We start from the raw sequence: 15,238 nt of genomic DNA on the forward strand, positions 1-15,238 counted from the left end.
CTGAGAATATTCTACCATATTTATCATTTTCAGAGTGATGAAGAGGATGAAAATGCCCGGCCCCTGGCTGAGTCATTGCTCCTGGCAATTGCAGATCTGCTCTTCTGTCCAGATTTTGCTGTCCAGAGCCACCGGAAGAGCACTGTGGTAAGCTGGGGGATATGCTATTTAGCTCCAGGTAGCTGAGCAGCGGGCCTGGCTTTGGTTCAGTTTCTAATAAGGCAGCCATCTTTTCTCTATACCAGTCCAGGCTATGTTTCCTTCCTGCTCATCTTGGTAAAGCTGGATAGCACTTCCCTTGCATGTGGTGGGTATGGGCTGACGAGATGCAGAGGAAAGGTGCCAAGCTGAAGATCACCCAGTTAAAATTGAAATGGAATGAATTCTGAGAAAGGAGGAGATGGTTCTTAACTAGGCATATCAACCTGGTTATTCTGTGAGGGAGGCGGGACAGAATGTCAGTGTGCTGGTACATAACAGGGATGAATTGTGAAACATACTGCTTAGTGAAGAGCTCTGAGGAAAAACCTAACTGGTTTATTGCCCTGTGGCCAGCGACGTATTTCCCTGTGGTCTGAAATAAGCCTACTCTGGGCAGCATTGTCCTGTTAAACAAGAGGAGCTCACACATGACGTTGGTGGGAGCCATATAAGAACTTAGATCATGGAGCACCAGCAATGACACAATTGAGCTAGGCGTGAGGTTGAGGCCTCTTCCACTGAAATCCACAAAAAGTCGTAGTGGTGTCCAAATTGGTGAGCAACATCTAGAGCTAAGGTGGGATTATGCTACAAAAATTAAATAGAATTGGATAAGGAGTTCCTGATTCTACCAACCTAAAAATAGAGCCGCTCACCCAAGTGGCCAAATGTCTTCTCATATCTTTGCCACTTTGTAACAAAAATCCCTCTGAAAAGTAAAAGGCCATTTCCTGGGCTTCACTAGCTGAGATCTAGTGAGTAGCCCCACGTTTCTGAAGTTGAGATCTGACTTCAAAAGGAACTCCCTTCTACACATAGTATTTCCTGGGTTTCTAACATTTGAAGTTTTATTTGAACTGTAACATTCTTGAAAGGCCACTGATCTGTGCCTGCAACCTTCATTCCGCCTCCACAATGTGTTCTGTGTGGCAATAATGCTACTGACCTTCATTGTAAAGCACTTCGACATCTAAAGATGAAAAGCTTTATATAAGGATTATTATTATTATGTTACCCAACTGTGACATTCAAACTTTGCCCCACTGATGTCTGCATTATCATCTTGTCAGGAGCCAGACGAATGGAGCAAATTGCAGATGCTGTTATCTTTGATACAGATGAGAGAGCCTGTGGAGATTATGGTTTCATTTGCTAATGTTTGTACAGCACTTTGAAAACGTGAAGCACTACATAAGCACTGAGCATTACAAATCTAGCCTTGCAGTGTGCAGGCATGATCCAAGCAGCCTTCATAAATCGCATATAATGCTCCATCCTAATTCAACCATATCTACCATTAAGATGGAGTCTTACAACCTGGACCTATAGTATCCATGGACCCTGTTGCCATGTTAAAGAGAGATGCAGTTGTGGCTGGGAATTCAGAGCTACCTCTGAAGTAGGATATCCAGGAAAACCGAGACCAAATCTGTATGAGATGGGCTGGGATGAAAAGGCTCGTGTGTCACTTGCTAAGTCATCCTCAAGGGTTTCAGGGCTGTTCTACACAGCTATAGGCGGCAGAATGGTGTGCCACTGTGATATGAACTTGCTGTGGCTAATGATGGAGCTGCCTTCTCTGTCCTTCTGCAGTGCTCAGCACTTGCTCCATGGTATCCATTTGTTGTAAAGGGACATTGATTAAAACAACCCATCATGATATCTTAAAAGATCAACCTGGTGTTGTCCCAGGCTAGTAGTCAGCTAGAAGCCACTGCTAAGCTTCCCAGAGATGGGATCCAGAAATAATGGAATTGTATACCTAACCATTAGACAACTTGCAGTGCTGGGAAGTTCAGTTCTTTGGTATCAATAACATTTTTTGTAACCTCATTCTCATGGTTCAACTTTTAAAATCAGATTAAACTATGAAATTCCAAGTGATCCTGCCAGGCCCTTCTGGAATTGGAGGTAAATATGAGGCTGAAATAAGGGACTCCTGAGTGGAATGTGAGGTACGGCAGTAGTAGAAGCAGCTGGAACCTTGGTGCGATACACTTCCACATTTGGAGCCTGATTTTTGAAAGATGCTAGATACCAGGAGGTACCACTGACTTTCACTGGAGTTGGGTGCACTCAGCATCTCTTAGAATTAGGCCCTTGATTTAGAGGCCAATGTTACACACTGTTGTAATTAGTTGGTCTTAAATTCATTAATTTAATCCCTACCTTTTCCACGCTTCCTAGATCACAAAAGGTGTTATTGCATCATATCTGCTTTGTTTGGTTTGTGCTCACATACTAGATCTTGCTAAGATCCTATTCCTTCCCCCATCAGACTAGATACGACAGTCAATTCATTTTCTGAGTCAGTGTCAGTGGAGTGATGAGATCCAAGAGCCTTGATTTTTCTAAGAAGCCCTACTCTGAAAAGGGAGGAATTGACTTGCATATCTCTTCATTTTGCCTTGAAGGTGCACCTGAGCAGCTTGTTGACTCTGAGATGCAACTTGGGGTATCTAATATTGGCTTTTTGAGGAAATATCAGTGCAGTCTAGTAAGGTATAGAAGAAATTCTCATGCTTTTGGTCTCTGGATTCAGTACTGCCTGAATGGAGGAATGATGATCTTGTGCCTAAGATGATGTAGGTCTGGGAGACAGGGACCTTGGTTCTAGTCCTGGCTCTGCCACAGACCCTTGGACAAGTCACTCTTCCAGACGCACAACTGATGTCCATCAGCAAAACTCCATTGAAATCAGTGGACCCGCACTCATTTTCAGCAGCTGAAGAGCCAGGCCTTGTCTGTAAAGTAGGGATAATGCCTATGCCACAGAAGAGCTATAAATTACTAGATGTCTGTAAAATGTGCTGAGGTCCTCACATGGAAGGTGCTATAGAAATTCTGTGAAATATTGTCTGCTTCTGCTTGATGCTGTGGATGCAGAGGAATAACAGCAATGATCTTCTGAACTCTGGCTGGCAGCATGTTTAAGGGTTAACCCCTGAATTCTCTGCAGGTCAGTCTTGGAAGTTTTCAGAGTAAGAAAACTCTAAAATTACTAATCCTCCCCTCTTCTCATGGGATAACAAAGTCTGTGGCATGAAGGAGGAGATAAACTTCAAGCTGCAGGCCAAGTATGTATAATGACACAAAGTTTTTCTCCTATATGATTGGCCTGTGATGCCATTACTGAGATCAGAGCTGAGTTGCCTGGTACTGGCTGGGTGAAGAGCAGCAATAGCTGGGTGGTCTGATATGGCCGGGTAAGTACCAGCTAGAATGGCTGGCACTATTCCATCTTTACAGATCAACCCCTGCAGAAAATGCAGTCATCCTGGCAAACACACACTCTTCCATTGTTCCCTCAAGAGTGGAGAACTTTAGAATCTTGTTCCTTTCACCAGCATGTGTTACACACCAGGGACAGCCTTAACCCAGTGTTTGCACAACCGCAGAGCTCTTTCATTGGGATTGTAACTCAAGTGAGTAGAAGGAGTCTGTCAAGTCTCAGCTTCCTCTTCATAAAGTTGTATTGTCTGCAGCAATTGAGCTGCAAGCCTGATGGCCTGACCTTCAGAGCACCTACAGCTTCCATGAAGTTCAAAGGCATGTACTTGTGCTCTTCATCATTGGACGTCAGACCTTGGGCTATTATGTTTGGTTTTAGCCTCTCTCTTGTTGAATTTTTTTTTAAAAACTGCAGTATTTATTCCAGGCCCTGCCTGTAAAGACAGCAAAGTGGAACCCTCCTTTAAAAATATACCTGCAAAGGAGCATCAACATCACATCAAACTGGGGTGTGTGTGATGACTGCAAAATTCACTGAGAGATGGGGGTTTCCGAAGAACCCATGACTTGCTCTTTGTGCTCTATCTTGTTACAGTAACGACAGTAATAGGGCAATAATATCATTTAAAACATCCCAAAATGTTAAACAGCAAACAATGTAGCATGGACTCAGATGAATAGGCAGAGGCCTGAAATAACCTCTGGGGTTTAGATCCCCACTGGGCCTAAGTGGAGGGAGAATTGTTTATGGTTGGCTGGTTGTTGGTGTGGCCTGTCTCACTGCATATGGCTCCTGTGCTCAACTCCCCAACTGACTGCAGTTTAATCATCAGAGGGCAGGGATGGAATTCTCTCTCTCACATTCACACACACATGTGAGTGTATGTGCAGGGGATCTCATGACTGTTCCAGTCCCAGCAGGAGTTGTTGTGAAGGGTCATGCAGGAATTGTGGCAGCAAGGGAGTTCCAGTCTCTGTCAGCAGGAGGCGCTGAAGGGGTGGTACAGGAGCCATGGTGGCACGGGGAGCTTGCAGTTGCTCCAGTCCCAGAAGGAGCAGGTGTCTGTGCGCTAGCTTTGTGGGAGCTCGTGGTTGGGAATGAAGAGATGGTGGTGTGATTGCACTTGACCTTCTCCATACTGAGAGCAATCCTGGGTGTGTGGGAGAGAATGTTGCATAATGGATCACTTGATGATTACCTGTTCTGTTCATTTCCTCTGAAGCACCTGGCATTGGCCACTTCAGACGACAGGATGCTGGGATAGATGGGCCTTTGGTCTGAGCCAGTATGGCTGTTTTTATGGGAATCTACAGTAATTAGGCAAGAGTTATCCTGTGAACTGAACTCCTGCTCCTGAGTGGACCAGGAATAAGGCAGCACAGAGAATTTGATTAATTAAAACACTGAAAGGAACAGTTTAAATGCGCCAAAAGCCTTTGATGTAAATGCATTCATCTGGGCACTTTTACCCTGGCTGCTCCTGAAGAGTAAACATGCTGCTTTCAATGTCCATTTGTCTCCACAAAGTGCCTGTGTGGAGGTTTCAGTTCTGAACAAACAACTGGCTACAGCAAAGAAAGATGAGCCAGGGCTGCTACCAGGGGGCTCAAGGTTCATCCCCTAGTGTTACAAGAGTGCCTGTGCGGGAAGACAGAGGCTGTAGATCCATACTGGGAACAATACCAGAGGGGGAGAAGTTGCTTGGATAATAGTGATGTTATTTGTATTATGGTAGGGCCTATGGAGCCCAAGCAGGGATTGGGGCCCCAGTGTGCTAGGTGCTGTACATGCACATAATGAAAAGACAGTCCCTGCCCCAAAGAGCTAACAGTGCTGGAAGCTGGACTGTGCTCTGTTGGGCTTTTTTGGGAGAGGGGGCGAGAGGATGGGAGAGTGTATTGGGCAGGGGATAATACTTCAAACAATTAAGAGTAACACATATTTTGACTCGTTAGCACCATGGCTTCCCCAGTGCAGGCATCTTACCGTATTCCCCAGTGGGCAGTTGACTCAAGCCTCTGCATGCCGGAGCTCTGACCTTTCTCCTCTCCACAGGACACAGCTGAAGATATCCACTCTATTGACAGCTGTGAGTACATCTGGGAGGCTGGCGTGGGCTTTGCTCACTCCCCCCAGCCCAACTACAACCATGATTTAAACCGGTAAGACAGTCCAGAGGTGCAGGGCAATGTGCTCAGGCTGTGTGTGGTGGGGCCCTGATGGAGATTCGCATGGAGCTGGGATCTGTTCATTCACTTCCCCAGGAGTCCAGGGTTGCCATTTGCTGTGGGCAAGGGAGTGCAGTTGTTCCACCAGAGCTCGGTTTGCCATGCCCTAGACTTTTCATCAGTTTGTCTTCCACTCCCCTCCACCCCCAACCCTCACCTCTACGACTGTGCAGGATATGATATAATCACCTACGATGTTCTGTGTAGTGACACAACTCCCCCCCCCCTCACAGTTTGTTTGAATGATGCCCCTGCCAATATCTGTGACTCCCGCATGGGTTTGCTCCTTGTTTTGGGAATGCTTCTCTTTATTACTACCTATTATACCAACAGAACTTGTAGTACAGAGCAGGGAAGTACCTAGTGGCTGCAAAATACGCTGTCATGTTGGGACTGCAAGCTCAGACCCTGGGCTCCCCGTTGCAGTAGGCGCTGGGAGTGTGGCAGAGGTAACGCACCTGTTTCCTCATGCTGGGGGAGGAGGAGGAGGAGCATCTTGCATCACTCTGGTTTCCCATTCAACTCCCTACCTCCCATACCCTGGGTAGCACGGCATGGCTTTGGTAGGTCCTGAAGGGAGCCACATTCAGCCTCTGTTGACTGGAACATGGGGCCTTTGCAAAGAAGGGCTGCAGAGTGCCGTAAAGCTGTTGAGGGGAGTTGGTGGGGATGCATGGAGGGCAGGGGCAGGTTCTGGTCTTTGTGGTGGGGGCAGTTACCTGGATTCCAGTGTGTTAGCTGCCGGATGGCCCAACTCACCGCAGACCCACCAAGAAGGGTTCTTTGTTGTTGAGGATGAGTCTCCCTTAAGTGTCTGTTGCTGGTGAGAATGGTGGTTGTGTGTCTGAGGTCTTAAAAGGGTGTTTCCAGCTGGCTTGGAAATAACTGTCCAAGGATGCAACTGAGGACTCTCTACCCAAAGTACTCCAGGACTTGTCCTCTTGCTTTTTCTTTTTCAGGACAGAGCTGCTGAAACTCCTGCTGACGTGTTTCTCGGAGGCCATGTACCTCCCCCCCTCCTCGGACAGCAGCAATGCCAATCCCTGGGTGCAGTTTTTTTGCTCCACAGAGAACAGGTGAGAGGGACAGAGGGCAGTGCTTTGGGGTGGGGTAATGGGATGAGTTCTGCTCCCAGTTCATTTCCCCAGTACACAGGATAGTTTATGAGGCGTAGCAGGCTTAAATTTTCTTCCCTAGGCTGGGCAGGTTGTGGCTGTTTTCATGTCACATTCTCATCATGTGACTCTGTCCCCTACCTCCTTCTCCATACTTGGCTCACTTTGTCTACCTTACACACAATCACCAGTATGAGATAGGTCAGTATTATTCCTGTGTTACAAGTGGAGAAACTGAGGCACAGAGCAGTGATGTGCCTTGCCCCAAACCCTGATGGGAGTCTATTGCAGAGCTGAATGGGTAGGACTCAAGCATCTTTGGTTCTCAAGCCTGTCTCCAATGACTAGCTTCTCTTTTTCCCTGCCTTGGTTCCCCACTTCCCCTCTTTGTTAATATGGGCACCTTGTTAGTTGTAATGAGTATAGTGCCTAGTTTGCTGCATTTGGTTGTAGGGGAATGCTGTCCCCTACTGGCTGAGCAATGAATCTCCTGTGTGACTATCAATCGGCAAAATGACAGTTGGCTGTTTCTTTGATGCTACATTTCACAGGCCGAAGGAGTCCAGCTTCATCCCTCAGTCTGGAGTGCTTCGAGAGTGCTGCCATCTTTTTTATGTTTTTTGTGTGTGTTGCTTTAATTGGAGAAGGGTGCTGAATTGACAGCCTTGGAGGCTAAAGTCCTTTACTGGGTCACAGAACAGGCAACCCTCACAGACAGGACCACCGCAAAAGTCCACCATCCAACAACACAGCCTTGACCTGGGAGGCCATTTAGAAATCAGACTGGAGATCAGTTTCCATGGCCCATTAAATCTTCAGCCTCTGCTGAAACTGACAACCCAGTTGTCAAACGGAGGGTGGAGGTAGGGGGTGATTTTTGTGATTATACACACTTGTCTTTGGGAACTAGACTGAGACCTCCAAACCTATTCCTCACAGGCCTCCAAACAACTGTCAGTAATACCTTTTTATTTGCTATGGATTTGAACCAATAATCTGCTGTAGAGGTGAAAGGCTCAGTAAGTCATTGCTAGATCTTTGAGCTGGATGGTCCCCATGTCCTGCATGGTAAGGACTTAAATTGAGAGCCTGCCCTGTCTGTCTTACCCATGCTCTGTCTGTGAGGCCCATATTCTGACTGCTGTGTATACACTGTTATAAGTGACTCCTCCCCCACCCCCCACACCTGAATATGGCTTTGTAGATTCTCAAGCTAAGCTGATGGTTGTGCTTTGCATAGGAAGCCTGCTTCCTTTTGGAAGGGCATTGATCAGGGTATTGAGTGTGCAGGGTAAGTACCTTCTGTGGCCTCTCTCTCAGGCTATATCTACACTACAGCAGCTGCAGTGGCACTGCTGTAGCACTTCTGGTGAAGACACTCTCCCACTGGTTTAATAACTCCGGCCTCTGCGAGAGGCAGTAGCTGTGTTGGTGGGAGAAGCTCTCCCACTGACATAGTGCTGTCCACACCTGCGCTTAGGTCGGTGTAACTTACGTTGCTCAGGGGTGTGCATGATAAGTTATACTGGAGTAGTTTGTAGTGTAGACATAGCCTGAGTCTCTGGAGTTCTCTTGCAGGCATGCGCTGCCGCTCTTCACCTCGCTCTTGAATATCGTCTGTGCCTACGACCCAGTGGGTTACGGGATCCCCTACAACCACCTGCTCTTCTCCGACTACCGGGAGCCCCTTGTGGAGGAGGCAGCCCAGGTGCTGATAGTCACTTTGGACTACGACACCTCCACCAGCTCAAACCCCACAGTGGATGGCACCACTACCGGCACCGCCATGGATGACGTGGATGTAAGTTACACCAGGATCCTCTCTCACCCTTGCCCCTCCGTCTGTAGTGTCTTTGCAGCAGATCTTTTTTCTAGGTCTTTCTGGTGCTGCCTCCTCTCTACCAAGGGCTTCTCTAGACTCATGCTTGTGTCTCATCCCAGCTAGGACACTTTTTCTCATATCCTACAGTGCAGGTGTGTGGATGGGTAATGCTGGTGAGTGATGCCGGCAGCCTCAAGTCCCTGAAGGCTGCAGTCCTCTCTTTATATACAGCACAGGCAGTACAGGTCTCCCCATACTGACCTGAAGATGCCCGCTTTAAGGCTACAGAGAAGTCCAGTCCCTCTCCACCACCCTGTTTGGCCTCTCTGCTCCTCTCTGGGGCCAATTGAGGTGGGGTTTATGCTGTGGACACTTATCTACTAGGCCCAATCTGACACAGTCCAACCTATTTCCCATAGGCCACTGAACAGCCAGCAAATGGGAATGACGTTGGTCACAGTGGCTTGTAGGCGAAAGTCCCTTACCCCGTTCCCAATCCCTTGAGCCATCCGGTCTCCTGGCATTTAGAAATGGAAGTATTTGGGTCACTCACTGAGAAGCTGACAATTCGAGAGCTGATGCGAGTGTCACTAGCCCATGGCCCCAGTTGTTGTTGGTGGTTTGGCTGGTGGTGATGGTGAGCATCCCCTTGCTGTGTGCTTACGCTTGGCTTCCCAAGGAAGTGCTGTGACTAATACGGGGTTCTTAAATTTTCTTTTAACGCAGCCTCCAGGGCCAGACAACCTGTTTGTGAATTATTTGTCTAGGATACACAGAGAGGAGGTAAGGAGCTCCTTCATTAAGATTTTTCCTGATTGATTTCCTGTATATTAGGCTAACTCAGGCCACCACACGTTGGTGTTTCTTTACCCTCTCGGTTCGTGTGTCCCAGGACTTCCAGTTTATCCTCAAAGGAGTGGCACGTCTGCTTTCGAACCCACTGGTCCAGACCTACCTGCCAAACTCGGCCAAGAAGATCCAATTCCATCAGGAGCTCCTTGTTCTCTTCTGGAAACTCTGTGACTTTAATAAGGTACAGATAAATTAGCATTGTGTGGGGAGGGAGACAAACATTACGAGTCAGTGTTGGAACCAGGAGGTGGGGACAGAAATAGGAGAGGGGCTTGGTGACCTCAGAAAACAGAGGGTTTCTGGGGAGCCCCGAGCTTGTGCCCAAAGATGGGTCTTTTTTAGACTAATGAAATTTCAAGCATTTAGGGGTGAGCATGTGATGTACATGGTTGATTGAGCTGGCTCCTGCTGAGAGATTAAGGGTGATCGTGTGACACAAGGAGCTCTGGCTGTGCTAACACCTGGAAAGTTGCTAGGGGTGATTACGTGAAGCATGACCTCTGGTTGCATTGGCCCCTGCCCAGCACTTGGTGGTGACTGCATAAATCATGGAGCTCTGGGTGCATTGGTCCCTGATGAGAAAGAAGATGTGAACATGTGACTTGTTGTGCCAGTCCCTCTGAGGGGTTAAGGGTGATCTTATGACAGCTGGGCTCTGACTCCTCTGACCAAGGACTAGGGTGAAACCCAGAGCAGTGCGTGAAAAAATTCTAACAAGATTTTAAAAATAAAAGGATTAAATCCCCACGAGACAGAAGGTCTGGGTTGCTCCCCCAGAAGCAGGACACATGCAGGCCTGGATGGCTAGACCCAGCAGAGAGGCTGCCCTGTTCCTTTCCTTTCTCATTAACTGGTGGCTGGGATCAGCGACTAAAGAGTCACGTTTTAAAAAGCAGCCACTGATTTAGATGCTTCAGATTTTAGGTGTGCATCTTGAGACACATAGAGCCTCCCAGTGGGACCTACAGATCCTCAGTCCCTCTGAAAATCAGGTCCTAGATAACTCAAACTAACAACCAATTCTGGCAATGCAGGTCTGGGTGTCGGTCTCCTTTTTCTAGCTAGGATGTGAAAGCACCTTTGACTGACTTGTCAGGGCTGATACCAGGACCTCCTACAGCACAGTTTCTGGAGAAAACAGAACCCGTCTGAGATCATCTTACCTCCTTCCCTCTCTTTCAGAAATTCCTCTTCTTCGTGCTGAAGAGCAGCGATGTGCTTGACATCCTGGTTCCGATCCTCTACTTTCTCAACGATGCCAGAGCAGATCAATGTAAGTTCTATATCCGTTGTTCCAAAGCCTTGGGCTGCAGATTCAAGTCTGGAAGGGTGTCCCTGATCCCTCTGGAGAGAAAGAGACAGACAGTGGGTCCCACTTCTGCTCTCACCCCCCACCCTCCAGTAAATCAAGGGTTTCTCTACTAAAATTACTATGATTAAACTGGTGTAAGTGAGAGGAGAATGAGGGCAGGTGTCTGCAATTCAGAGACTTTAAGCCTCACACAAGAATTTCATGGAGGAAAAAATGGGTCCATGCAAATCCTTCAGTATCCTGGGGCCGACCTCAGAAATGTTCTGGACCTCAGGCTGGTGGAAACAGGAGAGATTTGTTACCTTCCTCTTCCAGCTCCATTCCTGGAGGCAGCAGGAGTTGCTGGCAGTAGGTGGTTTCCTTGCTCTCCTGTGCTGCTGCCGGAGATGGAGATCGGGTCCTCCCCTGTATGGGCAGTTGGGTTACGTTGTGGTTTCTCCTTTGGTCTCGCTCTTTTTTTTTCTCTTCTCCCTGCTCTTCCTTCTCCATCGGCCAGCTGGCTTCAGCATTGTGCTTCTTTCTGCAGCTCGAGTGGGACTGATGCACATTGGCGTCTTCATCCTACTGCTGCTCAGTGGGGAACGTAACTTTGGTGTCCGCCTGAACAAGCCGTACTCTGTGCGAGTGCCCATGGACATCCCCGTCTTCACAGGGACGCACGCGGATCTTCTCATCGTAGTGAGTATGGCTCTGGCTGGCACCGCCTGCCTCTGCTAGCTCCTGCTTCATCTAGCCACACTTCATCAATCCTCTTCCTGCTTTTACCCTCCGAACGCTGGCACACCATAGGCTGCCAGCCAGTGAGGAGCCAGAAAGACTTGGGTGCCTGTCACTGAAGTGTCTGAGCATTAGTGGGATCCTTGCATCCCACTAAGTGAGAGGATAAGTCTTGCAGGGAGCATGAGAGGAGAGGTTTTGCTAGAGGATGGTTATTCCAAAGGACAGGGTACTGATGTAGAGGTGAACAGGCGTCCCAAAGAAGTGATGGGGTGGGGTGGGGTTAGCACCACTGGGGAAGAACTGGTCCTTAGGAAAGGGAAGGGTGGTCTTGTGTTTTAAAACAGATGACCTGGAACAAGTCATTTCACTTCCCTGTGCCTCAGTTTCCCCAGCTGTAAAAATGGGGACAATAACACTTACCTCCACCTCATAGGGCTATTGTGAGGTTAAATTCACTCATTGATGTGTATAAGGTGCTGAGCATCATAGAAATGCCTGTGAACAAAACCTGTGTACTCTGGCAGCTGGGGCTGAAATCTGCAAAGCCCCATGATTTCTGTTGTGCTCTAGTACAGCAGAGCGGATTTTCTGCAGCAGCTTCAGGTAGGCTTAAAAAATGGAGGCCTGTACTGAATGAAATATGAAAATGAATAATCCAGCCAGTAAAGTGTCCCCCTTGCTATTTATTTTATATTAAATTCAGTTTATTTTATACTGCATCTAAATTTTCAGTGGGCTGCAGACTCTTGTGTTGACAATGCATTACTGTAATGGAGTCAGGTGGGGGGCAGTTGAGGCTTTTGGCACCTGGGGAGGCATGGGAATCAGTGTGAGATTGTGGGATAAGCACATTAACTGGATGTTTCTGCTAAAATTGCAGTGAAATTGTTAGCTCATATTGGTGTTTAAATGCCATCACTAGGTTTCAGGGTTAACACCTCATTGAGATTAATAGGGCAGGTCACACCTCTCTTATTTCAGGTTGTCTGTAGACTTCAGGAAGATGGCACCGCATCAGCTTGTGCTCAGTTTCTGTTTTTAATGTGCCCTTAACTGTAAGGGCTGGAAAGGAGTCTGTGTAAATGAAAGCTTAGCCTCGTGGAGCGCAAGTCTACGACAAGGGCTGCATTCCATGCCTGTGTAATTGCAGAGTACATGGGCCCAGCCTAGGAATGAATGTTGTCAGGAAGCTATTAGCATGGGAGTGGAACTGGTATTTGTGGGGATAGTTGTTTCAACAGTGCAGCTGTGCTGGCTCTCCCATTGCTCAAGTCCTTCCTTGCTGTAGGTCTTTCACAAGATCATAACCAGTGGGCACCAGCGACTGCAGCCCCTCTTCGACTGCCTGCTCACCATCATCGTGAATGGTAAGCAGCCCCAACTCAGGGTAAAGCAGCCTCTGGAGGGAGGGATCTGGGTTTTCTTGGTAATTTGAGTGTAGGAACCTAACTCACCTAAGTTTGGTAGCATTTGCTGTTTCAGTTTAACCTGTAGCCAACATAGAAGGTGGCAGCAGTGGTCAGGGCAGGAAGGTGCTGCAGGAGGATTAGCCTGTGCAGCTTTTGGGGTAAAGTTGATCTGGAAATTCACTGCTTCACTAGAGAGGGACCTGTGGAAATGGGGCTGGGTGGAAGGAGTGCTGGCTGGAGTTGGATGGCTGTTGAATTAGACCCCTTCCCTGGGAGCTTTCCCTGCAGAGGAGGGTGGGAAGGAGGAGCCAGAGGGGTAACCTAAACAAGGGCAAAAAGAGCTAAATGAAGTGTTTGGAATAGGACTGAAGAGGTATAATACTAACTCTTCTTCAGCAGGTGGCGCCAGTGGTTTTCCGATGAAGGTACTGTATCTGGGTCTGAATTATAGCCAATGATGTCTCTTCTATAGGATGATTTTTAAAAAAAAAACCTGTAGAGAGTCTCTCTCTCTCTTCAATTCTGTAGGTTTTTAGAGTGATTTCTGTAGGACCCTGTTGGGTTCATCCTTCTTATATCCCATGAGACTTTTCAATAAGGAGTATGTGGGCAGATCAGTGAGGGCTTACAGCGGCACTTTCTTACCAATTAACCTGCTCCCGCTGATCAGCCTTCTCTCTCCATTCTGCCCATTCCTCCCTTTTCCCTTCCCGTAGTGTCTCCCTACCTGAAATCTCTTTCCATGGTTGCTGCCAACAAGCTGCTGCACCTCCTGGAGGCCTTTTCCACCACCTGGTTCCTCTTCTCCACGGTCCAGAACCACCATCTCATCTTCTTCCTGCTGGAGGTTTTCAATAACATCATCCAGTACCAGTTTGATGGTAAGTGGCTAAAGGTGAGCCAGGCCTGACTTCGTTCTGCTGTCTCAGCCCAAGGAGCCTGGGGAGGAATTTCAGAGAAAATGTTGGTCTGAGATATAAACTATTCACTCTCCTTTGCCCAAGAAAGATGGTGCAGAAACCAGCTAGCAGCGGGCTTGCCTAGATTAGAGAAGTTTGCACTGATGTAGCTACTCTGGTGCCAAGTCCTAATGTAGACACACCACATTGGTGCAAAATGGGGCTTTGCTATTTAACAATACAAAGAAAACTCATGTACAGACAGGGCCTGAGATGGATGATAGGGTGAGCAGGATACCTCTCTTGAAGTGTGAGACACAAATGATGGGTACAGTGAATGTGTGTGAGGGGTGTGGGAATACCCAGAAATATGGCTTAGTGATGGAATCAAACTGCTTAAATCATTCAGCTTTGTAGGGGAGGGAGGAAAACAGCCTCCCACTTTTTTGTTGAGTTTTTAAATGTGCCTCCTAGCTCTGCAGCTCCAGGTGTTTGAAATGTTCCTCAGTTCGAGGAGAAACTCCTCCTTGCTTGGAGGAGGTTGAATATTTACTGAACGAGTTCCAGCCCCGTCCACCATTCTGACTTGTGCAGAAATGGAATGGGGTCTGACAGCCTCCTAGGGGCTCCTGGACTCTCCTGTTCGGAGTTAGTGCAGTGATTTCAAAAATAAAAAAGAACTAGGAAAGAGAGCGCCATTTTTCTACAAGTGACTGTTTTAACTGATGGAGTTATGCCCTTTTATAGTGCTTTGTGGTGGGTAAAAACAGTCCATGATGGGGATGTGGGTGTTTGTGTGTTTCTTCCTTTTAATTGTTTTATTTTCCCCTTGGGAATCTCAAGCATATTGACTCTGGTCCTCCCTGTTTTTTTGGGTTTTTTTTGTAGGTCACATGGTGTGAGCTCTTAATTGAAGAGGGAGAATGTGGGGTCATTAACAAAGACATCCTTTCTCAAAAATGTTAACTAGGCGCTTGAATTAAATTTGTGTTAACAGAAAACAGTTTTAAACAGTCTGACCAAAAATCCCTTCTGCTCTCAGTTATTGAAATGTCACTTTCTTGACTCTTGTGATGTCCTCATTTCACTAGTTCTCTAATCGTCACAGTGAAGATAAAGATTGTGTCACGGTTATTTTTAGTAAAAGTCACGGACAGGTTGCAGGCAATAAATAAAAATTCACTGAAACCCATGACCCATCTGTGACTTTTACTAAAAATAATAGAGGGGAGTCTGAGAGGGGATGACTGAAGCCTGGGCCCTATGGGAGGAAGAGAGCCTGAGCCCTGTTGCAGTGGTGTGAATCCAGCACCCACTGTCACAGTAGCTGACGGCTCTGAGGTCCCTGCTGAAGCCCAGCAGCTGACAGCTCCAGCTGACAGCTCCAGTCCCCACTGCAGCCCCAGTGGTTGATGGCTCCAGAGTCCCTATCACCCATGGTGGCTCAG

At 47.6% G+C, this 15,238-nt stretch overlaps 1 protein-coding gene across 3 annotated transcripts in view; it reads left to right on the forward strand.

Moving 5' to 3' along the window:
- HID1 (HID1 domain containing) overlaps positions 1-15,238 on the forward strand; it is a 45,116-nt gene that overhangs the window by 20,007 nt on the left and 9,871 nt on the right. For all 3 annotated transcript variants that reach the window (XM_050919102.1, XM_050919103.1, XM_050919104.1), the window contains 10 exons: positions 34-147; positions 5,489-5,595; positions 6,621-6,737; positions 8,355-8,577; positions 9,325-9,381; positions 9,491-9,631; positions 10,633-10,723; positions 11,289-11,440; positions 12,771-12,849; positions 13,608-13,772. In XM_050919102.1, the coding sequence (XP_050775059.1) occupies positions 34-147; positions 5,489-5,595; positions 6,621-6,737; positions 8,355-8,577; positions 9,325-9,381; positions 9,491-9,631; positions 10,633-10,723; positions 11,289-11,440; positions 12,771-12,849; positions 13,608-13,772 (1,246 nt within the window). The remainder of the gene's footprint in view (positions 1-33; positions 148-5,488; positions 5,596-6,620; positions 6,738-8,354; positions 8,578-9,324; positions 9,382-9,490; positions 9,632-10,632; positions 10,724-11,288; positions 11,441-12,770; positions 12,850-13,607; positions 13,773-15,238) is intronic.

The sequence above is a fragment of the Gopherus flavomarginatus genome, chromosome 12 (assembly GCF_025201925.1).
Source record: "Gopherus flavomarginatus isolate rGopFla2 chromosome 12, rGopFla2.mat.asm, whole genome shotgun sequence".
NCBI lineage: Eukaryota > Metazoa > Chordata > Testudines > Testudinidae > Gopherus > Gopherus flavomarginatus.